This window comes from Lissotriton helveticus, chromosome 12 (assembly GCF_964261635.1).
Source record: "Lissotriton helveticus chromosome 12, aLisHel1.1, whole genome shotgun sequence".
Taxonomy (NCBI): domain Eukaryota; kingdom Metazoa; phylum Chordata; class Amphibia; order Caudata; family Salamandridae; genus Lissotriton; species Lissotriton helveticus.
Window position 1 is genome coordinate 552,663,149 of NC_136073.1, and position 25,020 is coordinate 552,688,168.

Sequence of the window (25,020 nt, forward strand, 5' to 3'; positions counted from 1 at the left end):
TTTCTAAGTTTGACTAGTGCCATTGCAAGTAGTGTTGGGTAAGCCAGGCTTTCCCGAGATTGCTGCCCCATCTCCCCTCAACAAGCAAGTTACCGATCTTCACGCCGCTCACATTTAAAAGGCAAAAACAACAATTGATGGACAGAATGCAGAACAATGTCATACATTCACCCCAGTACAGAGATCTGGGCCTAAATCCATAGTTTCTTTGCACTCCACACCACCCCAGTTCAGACATGGCCATATGCAAATCAGCCTTGACCCTGTGCCTCATGGGAACAGTCCAGCCCGAACTGCCAAGCCATGCCTTCCCTGGACCGGAATCAAGCATCCTAGGACCGGTTTCTGGCTATCATCCGTCTTCAGCCAGGATAGCTTGACTCAAGTGGTGTGGAGAGTCTCGTCTGAGCATACCCGTCCCACTCGGGGTGACAAATGCAAAAACAACAATTGATGGACAGAATGCAGAATAATGTCATACATTCACCCCATTTGCTTTGTTCGCCATAAGTTGGCAGAGTATGCTCAGACGCGAGTCCATTGCTCACTTTGCCACTGGATTCAAGCAAGCCTGGCTGAAGACGGCTGAAATGCCAGACACCGGTCCTAGGAAGCTTATTTCCAGTCCAGGGAAGGCATGGCTTGGCAGTTCGGGCTGGACTGTTCCCATGAGGCACAGGGTCAAACTGATTTGCATATGGCCATGTCTGAACTGGGGTGGCAGAGTGGGCTAAAGAACGGTGATGGATTCAACCCAGATCTGTTGACTGGGTGTGAGTGTTTGATTGGTTCGGATGCTCCGTCCATCACCATCCCCTTTTGTACATTTAAAAGGCAGCGGCGTGAAATGGTCTCTAGTGTGAAGTGTGTGCACGCTTCAAACGAGACACTGTGCGCTTTGGGTAGTATAGGTACACGTGTATGTTGAACCTTTCAGGGAACAATGATTGTAATATATGAATTGTACTAATAAAATAATGACCAACATAAATGCAGATGAAAATTAAGAAGTGATAGTGCTACTTTTTATCTTTTTTCTACTTTTTTATAGGAAAAAGAAGGCAGGAGTGTGGATTTAAGCAGCGGTTTAGTTGTAACATCCTTATGCAAGTCTTCATCTTCCCCTCCTCAGAACTTCTTAAAAAATTAATTCACTGGACATTTTTGATTGACCTCCAAAATTTCCATGGGACCATGTCTTGAATGCTGAGAAGACGCCAACAGAGGTTTTCAGGAAAAGATGATGTGAAAGGACTGTTGCACTAAACAGCTTCCATCTATTACATGTTAAGTGTTTGATGGTGAATGTGGCAAAGAAACAGCATCATTTTAAATCGGAATTGTTTTTTCCTACTAACTGAGTACAAGACAGTAACAATTGCTTGTCTTGGAATTTGGTTAGAATAACTATCTGCCTGTTAAGCTGCAGAACACTGCATAATACAAAAAGTGTGCCAGATGTATGTGGTGAGGATGTGTATGTGCCTATGTCAAACTTGAGAACAATGGAAATGTTATAGTTTCTTGTGGTGAAACATTTTACATTTCTGTTTTAAAACGTTATCATGACTGTATGAACAGCTTCTCTTACACAAATTTGCAACTACAGGTATTTTTTCAGAAAATATTGAGGAATGAGCCCGGGTAAAAGGGACTCATTCAGACTCGCCTGCTTAAGAATATATTTATTGATTTGAAAAGTATTACAATGTAAAATATTTTCTTATCTGCATTCTCAATTTTAAGACCACAAAAATACCCTGAGGAGTATTCATTGTGGCATGTTTCTGCTGGTAACTTTTCTCATACTATTGTTTGATGAAATATAAATATAAAATAGTAGTTTAACAGTTCAGGCATGCCTATTGTACAAACGTGTGCCTTCTCCCACTACTGGTAGCTTTGCCATCTTCATTATTTCCTAACAGTTAAATTAATGATTGTTCTTTGATGTCAGTGAACACATTCAAGGCCCTATCCTCTAATTTTCATCTAAAACACGTTTTCATTAATAATGCCATGAGTTTTATCTTTAGCCTGACTTAAGAACTGCCATGTGTTGTGTGGACAGATTGATTCTTGTTGCTATGGCTTAGATATGTTCAGATTTCTGTCTGGTCGTAATATGAGTGGGCAATTTATTTGTGGACCTTGCATGAGAGTGTTTTGGTCTATGGTACTAGAAACACAACTGTAATGTAGTTCACATTAAGGGTTATATCCCCTTGCTGGCTTTGTATTTTCCAGGCATTTTATTATTCAGACTTGTCTTTCAATTGTACAGAAACAGCTCACGCTTCTGAAATGAGAGTTCCATTATGGGCACATAGATCTTGTACTGAAAAGGTTTCAAGCCCTGAAAGGGACTTGATGTTTAGTCAAGGAGCAGGAACACTACTTTATGGATTTTTGGACCCAATGTAAAGTGACACTTTGCCAAAGAAAATGGTCTATCTTTGGTGGCTGCAGGGACAATCTAGTTCCTCTCAATTTGTGGCCCGATAGATACTTGGCATGTCTTCTCATCTGTAGCCAGCGTATTTCCAGTGAGGTTGGTAAACAGGGAAAATATTTGATCGTGGGCATAGACCAGTTTAATATGGGATATTGTTTGGGGGTTAAGACAAAATCCGAAGATGGTTTCTGATATGGGCAGGGGTTGACAACCCTTTGGAGTTTTTTCATCAATGGTAACGTTTTGCAAATAGTGCGTATTTATCATTACTGCTGACCACTTTTTGCATTTCTACATATCAGCAGGTAGAGCACGCATTCTTTAGGTATATGTTGCAAAGCGTTTAGAAGAGAGTCCGGAACGCACAGAATGTTGATCTAGCCAGCATATTTAGCATATCTGTTCATTTACTTGTCATTCAACACACAGGCGTTATCTAGTTTATCCCATTATACTCTTCTTGGCATTATTCCTCCCCTGTGTAGTTCCCATTCATGGTTAATATAATTTGCTTTATCACTATTGTGCTTTGGGCTTGCTACAATGCAATTTGATGAAACAACCAGACAGTGGCCTGTTAATTGGTTTAAACTGACGTGCAAGAAAAGCACATTGGTTGCCCTTATACCAGTTTCCCTGAACCTGTGTCCTGTGCTCTGCTTCTTAACTGCCATTGCTTTTAATAATTCATCCCATTGGAGACCGCTACAGTGAATTCCCCATACCTGAAACTACATGTTTCATACTACCTTCAGTCCCCGAACCCATGCCCTAATCCTCTCTTCTCATACATTACTCTTTTCTTACTCATTGAGTGAGGGAGAGAAAGGTATACTTTCTTTCAAGAACGCATATAAATTGCAGGTGAATATAGATAACGCAAACATGATCATTTACCTGAAGCTGGTAGTCCTTGAGATTACTTTGGGGGGGGGGGGGGCAACACTAATAACAAGAATTACTTACAGTTGGCTGATTCCTTTTAAGATATATAAAAACGTATATTCAGCTTGGCAGAAAGGTTAGAATGGAAACAAATTATTACAATTTTGCGAAATATTTGATATATTTTGTTTAATTATGTTTCTCCAGTTTTGTGAAACAAAGGCAAAAGAAGTTAGTTTTTAAAAACAAAATTCAACATGGTCATTTATATATTTTTTTGCCAAGCGGATTCTAAGATTTGTGTCAACTTCAGAAAATGCAGTCCAATGGGTTACATCATTCTAAATGTATAGAACTGGAAGGCATATGTAAAATGTGGCAAATTAGATACGTCTGGAATTGAAATAACTGGGTTTGTCCCCGATATCAGTCCTGTCATCTGTCTACCTCATATGAAATAGGATGGTTTATGATGGAGTAGAGGAAGGACATCTTTATTAGCCATTTCATTGAAAACAATGTTTGGGTACTGAATGACTGTTTTGGTAAGCTTCAAGTAATGGCCATACTCTCTAAACTGATTTCAATGGTCCTTTTTAACAGATAAGACTTTAAAAGGTTGTTTTTAAACTTTCCAGTTATAAATGCCTATTTCATGTGTGTGTGATCTACTGAATTGGATTTGGAAAATATTCACCACATCTACAGTTGTTGCTCCTTTACATACTAAATCAGTTTCCCTTTCTAATTTGAGAAACATTGTTTGTTGAACATTCAATAGTAAATTGTTACCTATAAAAATGTGAACATTTGTGCTCCCATTTTATGCCAGTGGTTACCTTTTATTAGAATAGCTCTTTCTGAAATGAAAGCATGAATGATAAATGGTTGATTTTATTATCTTTCAATAAACAGAATCCCTGGTTATGAAATAAAACTGTACTACAAAATTATACGGCAATACATGTTTTTTAAAGTAAAAGTTTACGTGAATGACTAAATGGTATACTGTTCTTACTTTTCATTACAATTACTTGTTAATATGTTCAGTCCAAGATCTTATCCTCAGCCCAGTACAATAGGGGCAAAGAATGTAAAGGAAACAGAAAAAAGAAATCCTCAAATTAAGAGCAGTCTACTGTTATACAACATGCCACTTTTTCATTGCAGTTTACCTACCGATCCTTTCATGATGCAGGTGGAAACTGATTTACACAGTGATTTTGATGTTGTGAGTGTTACAAACCAAGCAATTTTGTCAAATCTTTTCCTGTGTAAGTGTTGTATTCATTATCACTTCAGTTAACATTGTGTTGGTGAAAAAGTAGGTGAACATTTCTTTTAATGTTATTGTTGCCATTTTTATTGCATGATTATATCCCAAAAGGTGTTAAAATTTGATGTATTTTGATGTTACAAGCTGCAATAGGTTAAAAAACAACAAGCAAAACATCCAGAAATCATAAGTTGGAGAGATCACAGGTGAAAACAGAGTGAACCAGATCAAAGAGCCGGTCATTCAGGTATCTAGCCCCAAAACTCTGGAACTCTATCCCCTTGTGTATCCGTACTACTTCTAACCATCTACTCTTTCGAAAACACATTAAAACCTGGTTGTTCTCTTCTGCTTAGGATTCCCTTGTGATTTGGCACTTTGTCGCCTCCATTCTGGCCGTACTATAATTAGGCATGTCCGCAAGCGCTGGGACGCCCTGTTGCTGGGGTAGCCATGCGGTATATAAACAATTATAACATAACATAACACATAACAAAGGTGGGTATGGATAAATATAGAGATGATTAAAATAAACTTTTTTCTATGGTAGCAGAACTATCACAGATTTCAATCAACGCTTGAGTACAGATTACCAAAAGAAGATTAATGTAGAAAGACAATTAAGGTTTTGAGGAAGATATCCAAACGTTTATACGTGTTTTTGAAGCAAAAAAATTGTAACATGATGAGAAGGGGTACTAATGGGTCTGTAACAAGCATAGCCACTGTATGCATGGCTGCCTTCAGAGGTGCAAGATACATTTTTGTTGTTAGACGAGAATTTCCATTGTCCAGCTTACAAAGTACTGTAGTGACTAAGACAGTTTGAAGTCTGATTCAGGGATATAGAATTGTATCCCAAATTGAGCATTTATGGTTGATTGTTCTGAAGTTTGTTTGCTGTGAAGAAAACGTCTTAATCAAGGAATCATGGAGTGTATCAACGATTTCACAGCTGTTTTGCTTTGAGGTACTAAGAAAAAAATAGTTCAATTTGAACAGGGTTGAGATTCAGTAATATAAAGTAGTCTGAGTTAGAAGAAAAATGTTTACAGGGAAGAAATCTTTTAAATACTGATAAGTGTCATCAGCATAGAGATGGGAATACATATTTGAATTGCTGATAAGTGTGGCTTGGGGGTCATATTAAAGCTAGGATAAAGCTGTGCAGTTTCCTGGAGGAGGGAACTTAGCCAATCATAACAAGTACAATTTGGTAACGCTCTCTCAAGACTGAGACGAGAGGAGATGAACCAGGAACATACTATCCCAGCTGATCCTTCTCCCCCGGTGCATCTGTGAAGTTGAGGGAACTTGCTGGGACGTCACTAACCTCTGCGGAGTCTCTGTGCACTGCTCGCCGCTCCCGCTGCGCGGGAGCCGCTTCGCCCATGGGAGGACCCACCAACGCGGACCTAGACTTGCCTGGTTGCTGGCTGCCGAGGGAGACCGCCAACAGAGGAGGCTACAGGGGTAAGCGCAGCAGGGACTCGCTATCCCAGGAGTCCCTGCATGACCACGAGTCATCGGTCAGCGCCCCCCTGTGTGCCCCGCCCCCACCGGCAAGCAGCTAAAAGCATAGCAGGAATCAACCTGTCTGTGATCCTTCTCCCCCCGGTGCATCTGTGAAGTTGAGGGAACTTGCTGGGACGTCACTAACCTCTGCGGAGTCTCTGTGCACTGCTCGCCCGTGGGAGGACCCACCAACGCGGACCTAGACTTGCCTGGTTGCTGGCTGCCGAGGGAGACCGCCAACAGAGGAGGCTACAGGGGTAAGCGCAGCAGGGACTCGCTATCCCAGGAGTCCCTGCATGACCACGAGTCATCGGTCAGCGCCCCCCTGTGCGCCCCGCCCCCACCGGCAAGCAGCTAAAAGCATAGCAGGAATCAACCTGTCTGTGATCCTTCTCCCCCGGTGCATCTGTGAAGTTGAGGGAACTTGCTGGGACGTCACTAACCTCGGCGGAGTCTCTGTGCACTGCTCGCCGCTCCCACTGCGCGGGAGCCGCTTCGCCCGTGGGAGGACCCACCAACGCGGACCTAGACTTGCCTGGTTGCTGGCTGCCGAGGGAGACCGCCAACAGAGGAGGCTACAGGGGTAAGCGCAGCAGGGACTCGCTATCCCAGGAGTCCCTGCATGACCACGAGTCATCGGTCAGCGCCCCCCTGTGTGCCCCGCCCCCACCGGCAAGCAGCTAAAAGCATAGCAGGAATCAACCTGTCTGTGATCCTTCTCCCCCGGTGCATCTGTGAAGTTGAGGGAACTTGCTGGGACGTCACTAACCTCTGCGGAGTCTCTGTGCACTGCTCGCCCGTGGGAGGACCCACCAACGCGGACCTAGACTTGCCTGGTTGCTGGCTGCCGAGGGAGACCGCCAACAGAGGAGGCTACAGGGGTAAGCGCAGCAGGGACTCGCTATCCCAGGAGTCCCTGCATGACCACGAGTCATCGGTCAGCGCCCCCCTGTGTGCCCCGCCCCCATCGCCACTCCACAAGACCAGAGGAGAGCCCGCCTTGCGGGACGCAAGCGGGACGCCCGGGGCGAAGCCCGGGCAAAGGGCGGGCCGTCTGTGGCCGTCCGGGGCAGGAGGAGGCAGGGCTGGGCCACCCCTCTTACATCTACTGCAACAGGTCCTAGTTCGTGGTGTTTCACTGTGGGTCCGGAATCCAGCATGTCAACCCGTTCCGGTAAGGCCTTGAGGGGTGGCGGTGAAAGTGCCCCAGGGGGTGCTATGTTCGGTTCTATGGACAAATTCCTCACCAGGGTGGCGGCTGTTATTGACAATGAGATCGCCATATCAGAACGGCGCCTCTCTTTTGACTTTCCCCCTTCTAAAAGTCCTTCTTCGGCATTAGTGATGTCCTCATCAATCTCCATTTCCCCTGCACCCTTGCTTGGGGATTTACCAGGGGATTCTCATAGTGCAACACTAGAGGTTGGATCAGATGGGGTAGAAAGTTTGCTGATTGATCCTCACCTCGTCAGCCCTTGCACCGTGGTTGTAGAGTCTCGCCCTGACCTTCCCACAGCCGGTTCTTCTGGCATTCAGTCCCAATACTGTTCTGACGCTCCCACACTCGATCCACAACTTCCGCCCAAGACTCGATCTATCCAGGGGCCTATGAAAAGGAAGGGGAAAAGGGCGACCACCATTCGAAAGGGATGTCACTCCACGCTTATTAAGCACGCCAGGTATCAGCCCCAGAGGGGCCCCACACTCCCAGGTGCCGGAGGACCTGCACCACCTGGGAACTCTAATGCCCCTCCAATTGCAGCTGACACAGTGCTACCCCCCCTGCTGGTCCCAGCAGTACCTGACCTAGCCAACGAGGGTCTCTTTCTGGAGCCGATCGAGAAACTGGTCAGGTCTCTTTTGGTACCACTTATCGACCAAGTCAAAAGGTTGGGGGACAGGCTTGACGGTTTTGAACAGGTTACCAGGGACAATTTCTTTTCCCTGAAAACCCTGTTCAAATTACAGCCGAAGCCCAGCGTGGATAGGACAGATAGGAACACTGGGAAAGAGGTTTTAGTGAGTCATCCTCCAGGAGAACAGTTGACACAGCCGCCCAAGCGACCAGCTTCTGGGAACGCCTCCTCGGTCGCCTCCCAGGATGGCCCGAGGCAGACAAGGCCGAATGTCTCCACTCATGCTGCCCAAGTGCATGCTATTCCTCCCCCAGTTGTAACAACCCCTGTGCCTAACCTAGGTCAAAGGAAACACCAGAAGGGAGGGACGGGTCCAACTTCACAACCTGGGGCCGCTTTACACGCCAATACTAGTGGTACAGCGACAACCCTTAAGGCTAAACCCACCACCCTTCCGCCCAAAAACCCTTCTCCATTGGCTTCTTCGCAGAAACCTACACGAAAGTGTCCCCCAGTTAACCTCCCCCCTGAGTGCCACCCATTTGTTGTTGTCCTCACCAAAGTCCCCCCTATTAGGAGTACCCAGCAGGAAAATCACCAGGCGCTTAAGAATAAGGTCATCCATTGGCTGAAAATCAACAGGCCCCTCCCTCCGGGAGTGGATGGCATAATTCTTGGCGTACGCAGGGTGGGATGGATTGGACACGGGAAAAAATCTCTTGAAGGGGATTGTGTGGTGGTTAATTTCCAAGACGCAAGAGTCGCCCATTTGATATGCTCCCAAGGGCGATCCACGGCTGGAACGGGTGTCGATGCAGTCGACTTAACATTCTTCTACCCACGGACTATCATGACCACTCCTACCTTCCACCTTGGACAACTCCCCTATAATAGCAGTCCTGGGGGCCAACTTCTCGTAGAAAACATCGTCCACGGTCACCCTTCCCCGGGAGTCTTCTCACAGCAGTTATATCCAGCTCCAGTGATACAGAATTGGGGTTCCTGGGGTTGCTGACTCTGTGACGCTCCCGGGGAGGCCCTTGTGGTTTTGAGTCCTGCTGCCGAGCCTACACCCCTCCTTAAAACCCGTAGCCCCTCGACTACATCACAAAGCCAGGCTACTGCCGAGTTTGTAAAAGAGCAAGGGGAGACCGGGGCATCTTCTGACCTTCTGGTTAGCCTCCCTGGTGTGGGTGTTGTGGACACGCTGCACCCTGTCGAGGACTGTAGCATTACGGCTGTGACGGACCCCCCGATTAGGGTTTTCAGCTGGAATGTGGCGGGCCTCGAGAGGAAGCTAGCGCTGCCGGACTGGAACGCGCTAGTGGAGCAATACTCCATATGCCTGTTCCAGGAAACCTGGAGTGGGGTGCCCCTGCACAAGGCAGGATATTCCACCCACTTTTTGCCAGCAGTTCATAGTGCAACTGGTAGGGGCCGCCCTTCGGGTGGCCTCTTAATTTGGGTGGCTTCAGAACTCAACTGCAGGGTGGTGGAGCGGGATACCAAATGCCCGGATCTCCTCAATATATTGTTGAAAAATCCCCAGGGTCGAGTCATCCTAAATATTTTTAACATTTACGCCCGAGGCACAAAGGGGGTAGAGAATCCCCAGTAATAGCCTGTCTAGAAGCCCAGCTTCGCTCGTCATCTCATAGGTCTTGTACCTTGTTGGCGGGCGATTTCAATTGTACCTTTGAGCCCCTGGACCTCGAAATTCTAACCGATCAAGAGGAACATGACATCAGGTGGGGGATTCCGTCCCTTGAACTCAGTCCCATCAAAAAGTGGACAGAAGTGGCCCTCCAGATCAACTCATTAGCTATGGAGTTTGGTCTGAGGGCTGCCAATGGCAGGACTAGGTCCGACAAAGCAGTGGCCCATACCTACAATAGGCCAGGGCATACGTCACGGATTGATTACTTTTTCCTTGACACACACCTGTGGAGCATGGTGGAGGACATGGTGATTATACCATCTGTCGAGAGTGATCACAACCTCCTCTCTCTCACCTTGTCTCACAGGCGGCTAATTAGCACTGTGAGCAGAACTTCTCGTAACCCCGCCTCGGACCTGTCAGTAGTTGCCAACTGTGGACGGCGGCTAAAGTGGGCGAAGTTGGCACTTTCAGAGGAGAAAACTTCTGCCATCAGGCAGCTTCTTGCCTCAGCCCTAGTCAATCTTGACCCCCAAGAGGATGGGTTGCTGGAGGTGGCCCCAAGGTTTTGTACCATAACCCAGGCTATTAGTGACCTCTTTGTAGTTCCAGCTAATACGAATAGAAGGAAACCAAGCTCACGAGCTAGACAGGGCTGGTACAATCAGAAGTGCAGGGAGGCGAAGTCACTTCTCATTGAAGCAGTCAAGTCCAAACTACCGTCTAAGACTAGGGTGGCCAGGAGACACTATGCACTCTGCCAAAAAAACGCGAAGATGGAGTGGGAGGATAACTTCTGGCAGGATCTCCTGGCTGCCAGTCGTGGGAAAGACGCCAAAGGTTTTTGGGACTTGGTGGGCAATAGGAACCGTCCCGATGACACCCTGAGGACCTGTACCATCAATGCCCAGACATGGTTCTCCCACTTCCAAAAACTTTATTCTGCCGCTGAAGGCCCACTAAACGACCCTTTTAACCTCCCGCCCTTTACCCTAGTTCAAGACCTGGAATTTTTTTCTGTTTTGGATGTTACAAAGCAGATTAAAACCTTGGTACCATTAAAAGCAGCTGGTCCGGATGGCCTACCAGGCGATATCCTCCGAGCATATCCGGAAGAATGGGGGGTACTAATCTCTGCACTCCTCAATGCAATCGTTGTGGGAGGCCCTGTGCCAGATTCTTGGAGAGGAGCGGAGGTGGTCCCCATCTACAAAAAGGGCAGCCGGGATCTACCTGGGAATTATAGGCCCATAAGCCTAATAGACTCGAGCCAGAAACTGGCGGGGAAAGCCATTTTGGGGAGGATCTCACAATGGGTGGACGATAACCACATCCTGTCCGATAAGCAAGCTGGGTTCCGTTCAGGCACAGGAACGATCGAACAGGTCTTTAGGCTCTTGCTACTATACTGGAAGGTGGTGGAGCTGGGCAAAGGCAGTCTTTACTTGGCCTTTATTGACCTAAAGACTGCCTTTGACCTGGTTCCTAGGGAGGAACTTTGGAGGGTGCTTCACGGACTAGGGATGCCCCCGTATATACTAAACCTCCTTATCAAACTGCACAACAACACCTATGCCCAGGTCAGATGGGGGTTGAACGGGGAAAAGACCGATAAGATCAGGGTCGAGAGGGGAGTAAGGCAGGGTTGTGTCCTGGCCCCCACCTTATTCTCCCTCTATATCAATGGAGTGGTAGATCATCTACTCGGCGAACCAGCAGACGCTCCCACTCTGGGAGGCGTAAAAATTCCAACTTTGCTGTTCGCCGACGACACCCTCCTCATCTCTAAAACCCCCCAGGGTCTCCAAACACTACTGAACCGCTTTCAGGACTTTTGCACCACCAAGGGACTTGTCATCAACGTGGAAAAAACCAAGTACCTAGTTATGCATCCACCACGCAAACTTGGCCGCCCTCCCATTCTGAACTCCATACCCCTTGAAAGAGTGGCAGAATTCGATTACTTGGGAATTCGACTTAACGACGCGATGAGTTGGACCGCCCACATTAATAAAATGACAATGGCCCACAAAAGGGTGGGGGGGGCCCTCCTCAAGGAGTTCAACAACTCAACAAAACACTGTGTTGCCCCTCTACTAGACATATACAAAGCACGTGCGGTCCCTGCGTCACTCTATGGAGCCGAACTGTGGGGCCTGGGCAAAGTGGACTTACTGAGCAAGGCCGAAAACAAATTCATTAAAGATCTCCTTGCTATTCCATCGAGTAGTCCGACTATCCCAGTGCTCATGGATACTGGCTGCAAAGCTATAAGGGATCAGGCCCGTCTCCGACCCCTCTTGCTCTGGGCTCGCCTGTGGAGGGTTCCTGAGCTAAAATCTTATGCCAATGGTCTAGCTGAGGTGATGCACTCCGACGGTTGGCATAGCATTAAATGGCTGAAGGACATTAAACATCTTTTAGGGGACTTAGGCCTGGACTCCTGCTGGCATAGCCACTCCGCTCCCCCAAAGGAGACCTTAAAAAAACTTTTTTGGGAGTGGGTTTGTGTGAAGCGCACCAGCAGCCAGCAGCACTGCAAAACCACCGCAGCTTTTCTGCTGTTAAAAGATGTCGTCACCTACGAGCCGTACATGGACATAATATCAATTGCCATGGATCGGTCCCTGTACATTAAATTCCGGTTAGGAACCCTACCCTTGGCCGACTTCTGCTCCCGGTGGAATAAACCCCAGTCCCCATCACGCTTTTGTGCTCTTTGTCCCGATAAACCAGAGACGGTGCCACACTTTCTTTTCGAATGCCCGGACTATGGTCGCCCCAGATCACGTTGGCTTGGTCCTATCTGCAGAGAATTGGGTACCCGTCAGCACTTTATCGCCCTCCGGATTCTTTTAACCAATACAGCCCCTCCCATTGTTTGTGCTGTTGCTAAGTTTTTAAAATGGGCTTGGTTGATTAGACATAGAAGACTGTCCATATCAATTTAATCCTCTTTTTTAATTAATTTATGCTGATCTAATGTGTTTTATTCTTTCACCGAATGTACAGTCATACTTTTTTTCGACATGCTGTTTTTATCTTTTGTACTGCTTTTATGATATATGCATATCGAAATAAAGCAATCAATCAATCAATCAATCACTATCCCAGCTATAACCCAAGCAGTGTCTTAGTGTTTCCAGTATGCTCTTTAGACCTCTTCTATGTATCAAATGCCATGGATGCATCCATGTTAAGTATGTATGAGTCAGGGCGGTCGACCTCGGAGCCAGGGAACAGGGTTCAAGTCTCTGCAGGGACGCTCAACATTCTGTGATTCTGGGCAAAATACTTAGTCTCCCTGTGTCCAACAACAATGAGTGTGTCCGTCTTTAACATAACTGTTGCTCATGTAATGTGCTCTGATACCTCCGGGTCTAGGTCGCGCTGTATAAAATTCAACAACAAAAAATCTAAAAAGGAATGGCCATTGTACACTATTTTCAGATTGCCTGCTTTGTTGCTGCAGTTTCATCTAATACTTGGTTGGAAGTCACCTAAGAGATTATGGCAGATTCTGCATATGGGTACATCAACGTGTCATTAAAAAATTTGATAACAACCAACTTCTTCAGGACAGCACTAAGTTTCAGTCTCCCCCACATTTCAAAAACACATCAGGGGAAAAAGCCAAATTACTGCTTCAAATCCTTCCTCAAGCATCAAGTCATCTAGTAAAGGAATCGTCTGATGGATACATCTGCCTTTGGCTTCCTCACCTTTTGAATTACCCCTGCGCCAGCATTCCACGGAAACCTTGTTCTTAGTTCTCTCGCATCTACGAGGACGTCACAATAGCATGGCTCCGATCGCGACTCCGTATGACGTTATCAGAGCCATAAGACAACCTCGTCGGCGTGCTGGCATCAGTTCTCTTTTTCTTTCTGCGCCGTCGATGCATAATGGTTTTTTCTAGGTATCTATTTCTTTGTAGACTACTTTGTTGCATTTATCCAGAAACTGTTTCTTCGATCATGGCTACTCAGAAGAAGCCTGGCTTTAAATCCTGTAGGGAATGTGGGGGCCATATGTCGATTACAGACACCCCGAAGACTGCCTCTGGTGTTTGTCGTTGGACCACAATGTGGAAGAGTGTTCCTAGTGCCGTTGGATGAATCCGAAGGCACTAAAGGAAAGGCAGGCTGAGTTGTTCATGGCCCGAGCGACGAAGGAGAGGAGGAGTCGGAAAAGGACGAGGTCGAGGTCGCCGAATCCGCACACCTCAAGGTTGTCTAAGAAGCATGAGAAAAAGAGCTGACACGGGTCCAAGCATCGTTCCTCGAAGGAGAAGTCATCGAAGTCGTTGTACCCGGTCCGACGTCGCCACAGGAAGGATGATATTTCTCCTTTTCCTTCCTTGCAAGTGTCTCCTGTGCACACTTTGACACTGGCTCTCTGATGCCGAGGGACTCTCCGACGCCCAGAGGAGAGTCGCCTGCACCTATGGACGCTCCGATCCCGGATCCGGCCTCGCAGTTGGAGCCTGTTCCATGACCTCGATCTTCCTAGGTCAGGTGGTTCCGCATCCGTATACACCTTTTCCTACTCCAGGGGCGGGTCCGTCGAATTTCCTTAATGTGCTGTATGGCATGTTTGCCAGAGCGGTTAACCCATCTGGCGCACTAGCTGGCCCTGTGTGTCTACTTTCATTTAATTTGGGTGCCCCCCAACATTATGACCAGGCTCCATTCATGCCCTTCATGCCAATGACTCCATCTTGGCCTCTCCCGATGCAGAGGTTCTCACCGCCAATGCCTTCTCAGGAGTAAAGGATGGACTTTTCTCTGGCTCCTTCGAGATCCGTTCTGGCACCTTCATGACATTGGTTGGTGCCTCTGCCCACTTCGGAAGGTCCTCTGTCGACGCTGGCTCTGAGGTCTCCGGCGCCACGTTTGGCTCTGCCAACGCAGACTTCATAAACTAGATCGAGAAGGGAGGCCCAGAGCCTCCTGGAAGTAAAATATCAGGAGTAGCATGAGCAGGCTGAGGAGGGGGACCTCGCCAGAGTGGGGGCTCTTATCCCCAAAGGCTGTTCACTCTTAAGAGGTGGCCTCTTATCATTCGGTAATTAGAAAGGCTGCTGACCTCCTGGACGTAGTTACCAATGGCAGAGGTCAAATCTAATATCTTGACAGAGGTGCTGCAATCTCCTTCCTCTGCAGTAGATCCTTTGCTCCCTTTCAACGAGGCTCTGATGGATCCTATTTTGGATGTATGGCAGAAGCCAATGTCTGCCCCTGGTGTTTCAAGGTCAGTGGCAAGGCTCTATAAGGTGGCCCCAGGAGACACTTCGTTTTTATCATCGCACCCCTCACCTGAGAGCCTTGTGGTACAAGTGTCTTGTTCTTCAAAACAGTCTGTTGGTTCTTTTCCTTCTACTCTGGGGGATAGGGACTCCAAAAAGTTTGAACAATCTGCAAAGAAGGTGATCTCGTCGACCAGCATGGCCTTGAAATCGACCAATGCCACGTGTTTGATGAGGGTTTACATCCATGCTTTGATGGATTTGGCCTAGGAGGTGATCCCGAAATTGCCTGAGAATGTTAAGGGTCACTTTGGTCTCTTCGGTGGTGACTAGGAGACATGGCTGGTTGAGAGGATCAGGAGTCTCTCCAGACGTCCGGGCCACGTTGTTTGACCTTCCCTTTGACTGGTCAAGGCTCTTTGGAACCAAGGCTGATTCTGCCTTACAATGGTTTAAGGATAACAGGGCTACTGCTAGGTCCTTAGGCTTGCAGTCACAGCCAAGGGTCTTTGGTGTCCGGAAGTTCAGGGGCTTTGGGACGGCGGCTCCTTTTTGTAGCCGGCAGCAACAGAACCCTCTGTAGCGGTCATGCAGAGGGAAAGCAAGAGGTCGTCTGCAAGGGGATGTTCACCAGCAGGTCTCCTCCTCCTCTCCTGTCCCAACCACTGGTTCTGCGGGAAAGCATCTCTAGATTTCCCCTTCTTGGAGCATGTTGGTCCTGTTGGAGATTGGCTGTCCCATTTTCTAAAAAATTGGAAATCTGTTATGTCCGATCGTTGGGTTTTGAATCTTGTAGAAAATGTGTACGCCCTTCACTTCCAGGAGTTTGCCCCTCCTCGCCAGTGTTGGTATTCGGAGGACCATCCAATGCTTTTGCAACAAGTGGTCCAATCCCTGTTACAAAAAGGTGCAGTAGAGATTGTTCCAGGGCAGGAAAGGGGTCAGGGATGCTACTCCTGGTATTTCCAGATTCCCAAGAAGGACAGTCATTTGCGGACGATCCTAGACCTCAGGATCTTGAATATGCACCTCAAACAGGAGAAGTTCAAGATGTTGACCGTAGCTCAGGTTCCTCTGGCACTGCAGAAGGAAGACTGGATGGTGTTGATCGATATACAGGATGTGTATTTTCACGTTCCCATCCTGAAGTAGCATCTGAAGTATCTCCGTTTTACGGTGGGGTCTCAACACTACCAGTTTGCGGTCTTACTTTTGCACCTCAGGTCTTCCCAAAGGTGATGGCGGTGGTGGCAGCCCATCTCAGAAGGTCGGGGATTCCTGTATTCTCCTATCTGGACGACTGGCTGCTGAAAGACAAGTCACCAGAGATGGTCCTGCACCATCTGCAAGTAACAACACAGCTGTTGTTCGACTTGGGTTTTTCGATAAATGTGCCCAAATCTCACCTGGTGCCCTCACAGCACTACCTGTTCATTAGGGCAGTACTGGACACTACTGTGAGTCATGCTTTCCTGCCTCCTTAGAAGATTTCAGACATTCAGGATATAATCCCAATGTTTCAGGATAGAGTGACTGTTCCGGTCCCGAAGGTCTTACGCCTGCTCGGGTCTGTTCGCTTCCTGCATACTGTTGGTCAACCATGCACGCTGACAAGAGAACTCTCCAGTTATGCCTCTGCAGGCAATGGTTTTAACACAACAGAGATCTCAGGGAGGTGATCAGGATCTCCAGGGACACTGCAGCAGATTTGTTATGGTGGGGTGTTGCAGGCAACCTGTCTAAAGGGAAGCCGTTTCAACCTCTTTCTCTGGTGGCCACATTGATAACGGATGCCTCCACTCTAGGGTTCGGTGCTCATCTGGGAGATCTGGTGATCAAGGGCCTTTGGTTTCCAGAGGAAAGATTGCTTCATATCAATCTTCTGGAACTGCAGGCTATACTTTTGGCTCTCAAGGCCTTCCTTCCCTCCCTTTGCGGTCAGTCAGTTCAGGTCTTAACGGACAACACTACTGCGATGTGGTCCATCAACAAACAGGGAGGAGTAGCATTGTATCGTCTCTGCAGAGAGGCTCCGCAGCTCTGGTCCTGTGCCCAGGACCACCAGATTTGCATATTTGCAAATCATCCGTCTGGGTTGCTGAATGTGCGTGCGGACAGTCTCATTCGGCAATACTCTGCTGATCACGAGTGGCGTCTTCATCCAGAGATTGTTTACCACATTTTCAGGATGTGGGAGTTTTCTCAGTTGGACCGGTTTATGAGAACATGCAGTGCTTGTTCTGTACTGCAAGATTTTTTTATATAGGTAGGCAGACACCTTCCTTCGGGAGCGGGACTGCTTGGGGATTCATTTCAAAAGGTGAGGATTCCACTGGCAGATGTATCCATCAAAAGAACAAGTTACTTACCTTTGGTAATGCTTTTTCTGGTGGATACAGTATCTGCCTGTGGATTCCTCACTGACCCACCGCCCTCCCCATTGTCTGCCTTTCTATACCGAAAATAATTTTGAGTTTAACATGACTGGTATTTCTTTGTCTTTGAAATGATATGTAGCTTTTTGCTATGATATTACTGGTATTTTCAGTCTCTTTTCTTCCTTGAAAGATATACTGTGTATATTGGTGCCTATATTGTATACTGTGTATATTTGAGAAATGTTGTCAGTTCACCCGTTTGCCTTGAAGGCACGGAAAAAATGGGTGGAACTGACGTCAGCACACTGACGAGGTGTTCTTATGGCTCCGATGATGGCATACTGAGTTGCGAGTGAAGTCGTGCTATTGTGACGAGGGGGAGAGCTAAGAAAACAGTTTCAGTGGAATGCTGGCTCAAGGGTAATTCAAAAGGTGTGGAAACCCAGGCAGAAAAGCGTTACCATAGGTAAGTAACTACTTCTTCTTGTACAATAGGACACATGACGTGCATCCGTCTCAGCCACTGCAATTGTATAATTACAACGGCAAGAGATTCTCCATTTTGCCCGAAATAAGGCTTATTCATGAAATAAGGTATTCTATGAGATATTTCTTCCTCTTCTCAAAATTCAACACGTTGGACTTTATATGCAGATATAATTCTCAGGATCTCAGAAGTCCAAAACTTGATTGACTATCATGCTTTTCACTACCTCAGAATCCTCATATAGAGCGTACCTGGAGCCTCCTATAATCTTTAGATAAGTAGCTGTTGTTGGACCTGCGATGGGCAAGCCCAGCACAAAGGGGGGTAGCTTGGCTCAAGTGTCAAGGCAGTGAAGGCTGTAGTGCTAAGCCGGCTCTGACCCAATAATAACCCCCTGCACAGTCACACTAAAAAGAAGGACACCACACCATTGCTGTAGAAAAATAAGATTCCTTTATGTAAAAGTTCTCTGCTTGTGAATAGGGATCAATTGGAAAGCACAGTTACATTTCACTTTTCACAAAACTCTGGGATTCAGGTTAAGAATAAATACAGGGAATAAATACAATACATAGGAATTCAGGAATACTGGTATTGCATAAATATTGAGAATAACTCTGTTCAATAAATAGATTAAATAGCAGGCTCAACTGTCACCATTACATGAATTAAATACCACTTGTACATAACGCATTACTTTCTAGTTCATTTAGTCTTCAAAGCCACATTTCCATTTTAATAACGGTGCCACCAATTAGAGAAAGTCATGCAGTTGACTCTGCTAAGTAACACGCTTTTAGTAAACGGTTGTTTACAGTACTTGTGGAGTTCTGAGGACTGCCTGCGGTCACACGGTGAGCGGGGACTCCTTTTAGTTCACTCGGGAACTATGCGCGTATGACTGGAAAGACAAGGAAGTCCTTCATTCGGCCCTACGCGGCCACCGGAGAAGGATGTCCGCTGCCGGTGGGGGTTGACTCGAGCCTGCAGTGCTACTGCGGGCTCCTAGGCGCCTCAGTTCGACGTCGCTGGACGGACGAACGGCCGCACACAGGGGTTCTTGCCTTCAGCGCTCACTTAACTCAATGTCGGGCACAGTTCCACTTTACCGCGGCGCACCAACAGGGGAATCAGATTTCCTCACAACGGCTGGATCGATTAGCGATTCAGTCGGGCACAGTATTCTCCTACGCCAGCATCAGGGAACTCACGGGCTTCCGGGACCTCCCTCCAACTTCCTCACACGGGGGCTGGTCCCGCCCACAGCAACAGTTTCCCGGGTCTCGGAAAGGGCAGGGACGCAGATACCGCCCAGTAAAGGCCGGCCTCTCCCCGCCCCGGCGCACCACCTCACCTTCTCACTTTGGGCACCAACCAGGAAGCGCGCAACGCCGGTGGGGCTCGGAGACGTCCGAGTCCCCCGCGCTTGGCGCTACGCGTGAAGGGGGCACAGGATGAGGTCACTGTCACGGCGATCGGGCACACGCCTAGCGACCCGACTTCTTCCTCAGTCTGACGCCACCGGGGGGGGGCGGGGAGGCACACAAACTCGGCCACAGTCTTCTGGGGCACAGAGGCGCTAGCTGGGCAGGCGCTGTAGGCGCAAGGGTTCAAAATTACGCCTGACTGGAACGCCAATCAGTATCCACAATATTAACCCTTGCCACACTACTGCCTGTACTCTCAGCCACCTCAAGGGTAAGCAGGGCAGGTGTCTTCTCTGGTGTCAAGTCAGGAATAGGGGTCACACCTCTTCAGCAGCTATCAGCATCTAGGTGTAGTAGTCTAATCAACTCCCCTCTCTCTTCAGTAAAAAGGCCGCCAGGGTCTGGGCTTTATATAGCCAGAGCCCTGAGGTACTGGCACCAGCCAGAAGGTTCTAGAACCTTCCCTGGCTGTGTCAATGGGTTGACACATTCTGAGGTGTCTTATGGTCACTCACAGCCACCGTACTGGGGCTCTGGAGCGGCCATTTTATGTACCTGAAGAAATCTTAAGAAATCCTGTCAGGAAAGCGCGCCAACCAAAAAGGGCGCCAAAACCTCAGAAGGTCAGGGTTCAAGGAGGCTCCAATGGGAGTCACTCTCATGAGGAAAATATGTGTCCACCATTTTAAGGTTAAACACACACAGGTTGCCAACCTCAGTTTTACTGGCCACAGGGTTCGCCAGGCGCCTTGTACATAGGTGCCAGAAACCTTGTGAGCAACTGGGTGTCAAGGAACACCTAGCCCCATGAAACAACACACAAAAAGGTCCTGGTAGACATATAAAAAGCGACACATTTTGGGAGGTACAGGGGAACAAAAGAAATTATAGTGGTGAGGGGACTCTCAGAAGCAGACGGGTCCAACAAGCGTCCCCCCCAGCTGAAAGTGGGGAGAGCTACCCAACCCCTTGGGAGTTCTCAACACTAAGGCGGAAATACCTGGAGAGACCGTCTGCATTGGCGTGGTCAACTCCGGGCCGATGTTCCACCCGAAAGTCCATTCCCTGTAGGGAGATAGACCACCTCAACAGTTTGGGGTTTTCCCCCTTCATCTGCATGAGCCAGCGAAGGGGTCGGTGGTCCGTCTGAACAAGGAAGTGTGAACCAAACAGGTATGGTCGCAGCTTCTTCAATGCCCAGACCACCGCAAAGGCTTCCCGCTCAATGGTACTCCACCTCTGTTCCCGGGGAAGCAGTCTCCGTGACAGAAAGACCACGGGTTGATCCAGACCCTCTTCATTGAGTTGCGATAGCACCGCCCCAATGCCAATATCGGATGCATCTGTCTGGACAATGAACTCTTTCGAAAAATCTGGAGCCTTCAGGACTGGAGCTTTACACAATGCTTGTTTCAGAGTGTCGAAGGCTTGCTGGCAAGCCTCCGTCCAGATGACTCTCCTGGGTTGCTTTTTGGCCGTGAGTTCTGTAAGGGGTGCCACGATAGTGCCATACCCCTTCATGAACCGTCTGTAGTAACCTGTGAGACCCAGGAAGGCTCGGACCTCAGTCTGGGTCTTGGGGGGTTTCCAGGCCATGATTGCCTCAATCGTCGCCTGAAGGGGCTGCACCGTTCCCTGGCCCACCAAGTGACCTAAGTACACTACCGACCCCTGTCCAATCTGACATTTGCTGGCCTTGATCGTCAAGCCAGCCCGTTCCAGGGCCTGGAGAACGGCTTGCAAGTGCTGCAAGTGATCCTCCCAACTGCTACTGAAGACAGCTATGTCATCCAAGTAAGCAGCAGAGAATGACTCCATCCCGGTGAGGATCGTGTTCACCAACCGCTGGAAAGTGGCAGGAGCGTTCTTGAGCCCGAAAGGCATAACGCAGAACTGGAAGTGTCCATCAGGTGTGGAGAAGGCTGACCTTTCCTTGGCTCCATCAGTCATGGGAATCTGCCAGTACCCTGCAGTGAGGTCAATGGTACTGAGATATTGGGCAGCTCCCAACCGGTCAATCAATTCATCCGCCCGAGGGATCGGATGAGCATCGGTTTTCATTACCGAATTGAGTCCTCGGTAATCCACACAGAATCGTAATTCTGGTGTGGTGCCAGGTGGGGCAGCTTTGGGTACCAAAACCACCGGGCTGGACCAAGGGCTGCTTGAAGGTTCAATGACTCCTAGCTCCAGCATCTTAGCTACCTCGCTTCGGATACTGGCCTTCACCTTGTCAGACAGCCGGTAAGACTTTGACTTCACAGGTGGGCTGTCTCCTGTGTCCACGTCGTGGGTACACAGATGGGTCTTACCCGGGACAAGGGAGAACAATGGAGCGAATGTCCCCAGGACCTGGCGACATTCCCCCTGCTGCTCAGGAGTCAGGGATGGTGAGAGTTTTACTCCCTCCACTGACCCATCCTTTTCTTGAGACGCAAAGAGGTCGGGGAGAGGCTCAGTGTCCTCTTCCTCCGATCCGTCAGTCACCATCACCAGCATGACTTCGGGCCTCTCATAGTGGGGCTTGAGGCGATTGGCATGTAACACCCGATGCGGATGCCGAGGGGTCCTTACGTCCACCAGATAGGTAGACTTGCCCATCTTCTCCAATACCTCATAGGGGCCTGTCCAACGGTCCTGGAGAGCACTCAGCTCCCCCGGCTCCATCACCCACACCTTCTGTCCAGGCTCCAACTCCACTGGGTGAGCATTGTGGTCATACCACGCTTTCATGACTGCTTGACTGGCTTCCAAGTTGTCAGAAGCTTGCTTCCACAACTTAGCCATTTGGCTCCGGAAGGCCAGCATGTAGCTCACCACATCCTGGGGAACTTTCCGGGGAGACTTTTCCCAGGAGTCCCTCACCAGGCTGAGAGGTCTACGTACAGGGTGCCCGTACAAAAGCTCGAAGGGGCTGAAGCCCACTCCCTTCTGTGGCACTTCCCTGTAGGAAAAGAGCAAACAGGGTAGGAGGACGTCCCATTTCCTCCGCAGGCTTTCGGGTAGACTTCTGATCATACCCTTTAAGGTTTGGTTGAACCTCTCCACGAGGCCATTGGCCTGTGGGTGATAAGGAGTGGTGAACCGGTAGGTCACTCCACACTCCTTCCACATTGCCCGCATATACGCTGACATGAAGTTGGTCCCCCTGTCAGACACAACTTCTTTGGGGAATCCCACTCGGGTAAAGATCCCCATCAGGGCCTTCGCCACTACCGGTGCAGTAATGGTTCTCAGAGGAACTGCCTCTGGATACCTTGTGGCGTGATCCACCAGTACCAGGATAAACCTGTGACCGGATGATGTCGGTGGACCTAGGGGCCCAGCAATGTTGATGCCCACCCTTTCAAAGGGGGTGCCAACGACGGGAAGTGGTTCCAGGGGAGCCTTCAGCTTCATCCCTGTTTTCCCACTGGCTTGGCATGACACGCACGACCGACAGTATGTGTCGGACGCCACCCTCATTCGAGGCCAATAAAAGTGGGGGACAAGCCGGGCAAAGGTCTTGTCCTGACCCAAGTGTCCTGCCAAGGGAATCTCATGAGCCAACTCTAATAGGAAGGCTCGATAACACTGTGGGACTACCAGGGCCCGTGACAGTCCGTGCACTGGCGCCCTGGGTTCACTGTAGAGGAGACCTTCCTCCCAGTAAACACGATAGTTCCCAGACTCGTTACCTGCTGCCTGGGCTTCAGCCTGTTGCCTTAGACCCTCGAGGGTGGGACATTCCCTCTGTCCCTTGCTTAGTTCCTCCCTGGACGGTCCTCCCTCCACTCGCCACTCAGCGGGGATAGGTAGGTCCTCCATCAGAACCATGTCCTCCTCCGCGGACTCCGGCTCCACCTCCACAGGTGGCCTATCTGTCTCACGGGGCACGGACATCGAGGCAGGCTCCTCCTGTCCTCGAGATGCTCCCTCATCAGCAGCTGGGCAGGCCATTGTTCCAGGCTCCAACCCATGCGACTTCTCCTCCCGAGCAGCCGCAGACCTGGTACTCACACAGGCCCAATCAGGTGTACCCAGCATCTCAGAATGAGTCCAGTATTCCACCTCCTTCCAAACATTGTGCTCCATATCATTGCCCAGCAGACAATCAACTGGCACGGCGGGGCTTACGGCAACTCGAAGTGAACCTGCAACCCCTCCTCACTCAAAGGGAACCTCGGCCACAGGATAGTGGCCCATTCTGCCGTCAGCCATCGCGGCTGGATGAAGTACTCCTGGAATTACCTGCTCTGAGGACACCAGATGACTCCTTACCATAGTCATACTGGCTCCTGTATCTCTCAGAGCTTCCCCTCTATGGCCATTGATGGTGACCCACTTCCCATACTTGGCAGTATTTGAGGGCACCTGGATCTTTGGAACCATCTCCCGATCACCCAGGGACACTAAGGTGACTCCCGCCCACTCCCTCCCCTTAACTAAGGGCATCTCCTCCCCGAGCACTACACTAGCAACTCCCGGGGCCTTTCCTCCAGTGGGAGGGGGTGGTCTCTTTGGGCATTTCACGTCTCCCTTATAATGTCCAACACCACCGCACTCAAAGCAATGGACAACCCTTGGCTGCTGACTCTGGCCAGGATTAGGGTGCTTCTGCGGGTTAGCCTTAAAGTTGGAGAAGGAACTTTTCCCCTTAAAGTTATTTTCGGGGCCTTTGGAGAACTCCTTTTTCTTATTATCTCCCCCCTCTTTCTTCTGGGGAGCGCCCTCTCCGGACTTCTGAGAATCTCCTCCCGTCCCCCTGGTGGACACTCGGGTACTTGTCCAAATGTCCGCCTCCTCAGCAAGCTTACGGGGGCAAGTAAGTTTGCTGTCTACCAGGTGTTGCCTCAGCTCGGGAAGACATTTCTCGAGTAGATGTTCCTTGAGTATTAGGTCGTACAACCCTCGATAGTCTTCCACCTCACTACCTTGGACCCACCCATCTAGGGCTTTCTTGGCATAATCCAGGAAGTCAACCCAATTCTGTGAGCTCAGTTTGTGGCTGCCCCTAAACCTCTGCCGGTATTTCTCTGGGGTCAACCCAAACATTCTGATGAGCGCCACCTTCATGGCGGGGTAATCTACCTGCTCCTCCCGGTCTAGGGCCAATAGGGCATCCCTACCTGTCGGAGGCATGTAGCGGTACAATCCACCACCCCAATGCTTCTCATGGATCCCATGGGCTCTTAAGGAAACCTCATAGGCTGTCAGCCACTTGGCTATGTCGTCTCCAGCGGTATAACTGGCGACCACGTCCTTAGGCAAATGAGGCCTGGGCTCCCTGACAAATTCCTTTGACACGACACCCCGCGGAGTGATGTTACGGGCTTGGAGGTCGAGCTCTCGTAGCTTGAGCTCATGTTCTATCCTCCTCCCTTCTCTCTCTCTCCTATCCTCCATCTCCAGCTTGGCCAACTCCCATCTGAACTGTCTCTCCTCTCGGCTAACTCGGTCTCTGACAACCCTCTTGAGGATACACTGCTGCCCTCCCGTAAGGCTACCTTGGGGCTGATTGACATCTCACCCACCCCCAGGGGACATTCTGCAGTTACCTCGATGACAGTACCTCTGTCTGACTCCTCCTCCTCTACCGTTCCCTCCGGATGTGCTTCCACCCAGGCTCGCAGACTAGTACGGAGCTCCTCTCTTTTGGCCCCTCGCCTAACGAACACTCCCCTTTCCTGACAGAAATCCTTGAGCTGTGCCACAGTATAGGTCTCCAGCTCTGACATTTCGAATTCCATCTTGTCAGTGAAAAGTGTGGACAACCACCCCGAAGTAGGTTATAAGGATATGAGACTCTGAGGGTCACCTCCACCCACCTCCAGAAGAGAATTTGAAAAAAACAAAA

At 49.1% G+C, this 25,020-nt stretch overlaps 1 protein-coding gene and 1 long non-coding RNA gene across 5 annotated transcripts in view; one reads left to right on the plus strand and one right to left on the minus strand.

The window, feature by feature from the left end:
* ARL2BP (ARF like GTPase 2 binding protein) overlaps window positions 1-4,341 on the plus strand; it is a 284,386-nt gene extending 280,045 nt beyond the window's left edge. For all 4 annotated transcript variants that reach the window (XM_078671594.1, XM_078671597.1, XM_078671596.1 and 1 more), the window contains exon 7: window positions 1,052-4,341. In XM_078671594.1, coding sequence (XP_078527720.1) covers window positions 1,052-1,150 — 99 coding nt within the window. In that variant the 3' untranslated portion in view covers window positions 1,151-4,341. The remainder of the gene's footprint in view (window positions 1-1,051) is intronic.
* Window positions 1-25,020, minus strand: part of LOC144799960 (uncharacterized) — a 315,778-nt gene that overhangs the window by 87,929 nt on the left and 202,829 nt on the right. The window lies entirely within an intron of this gene.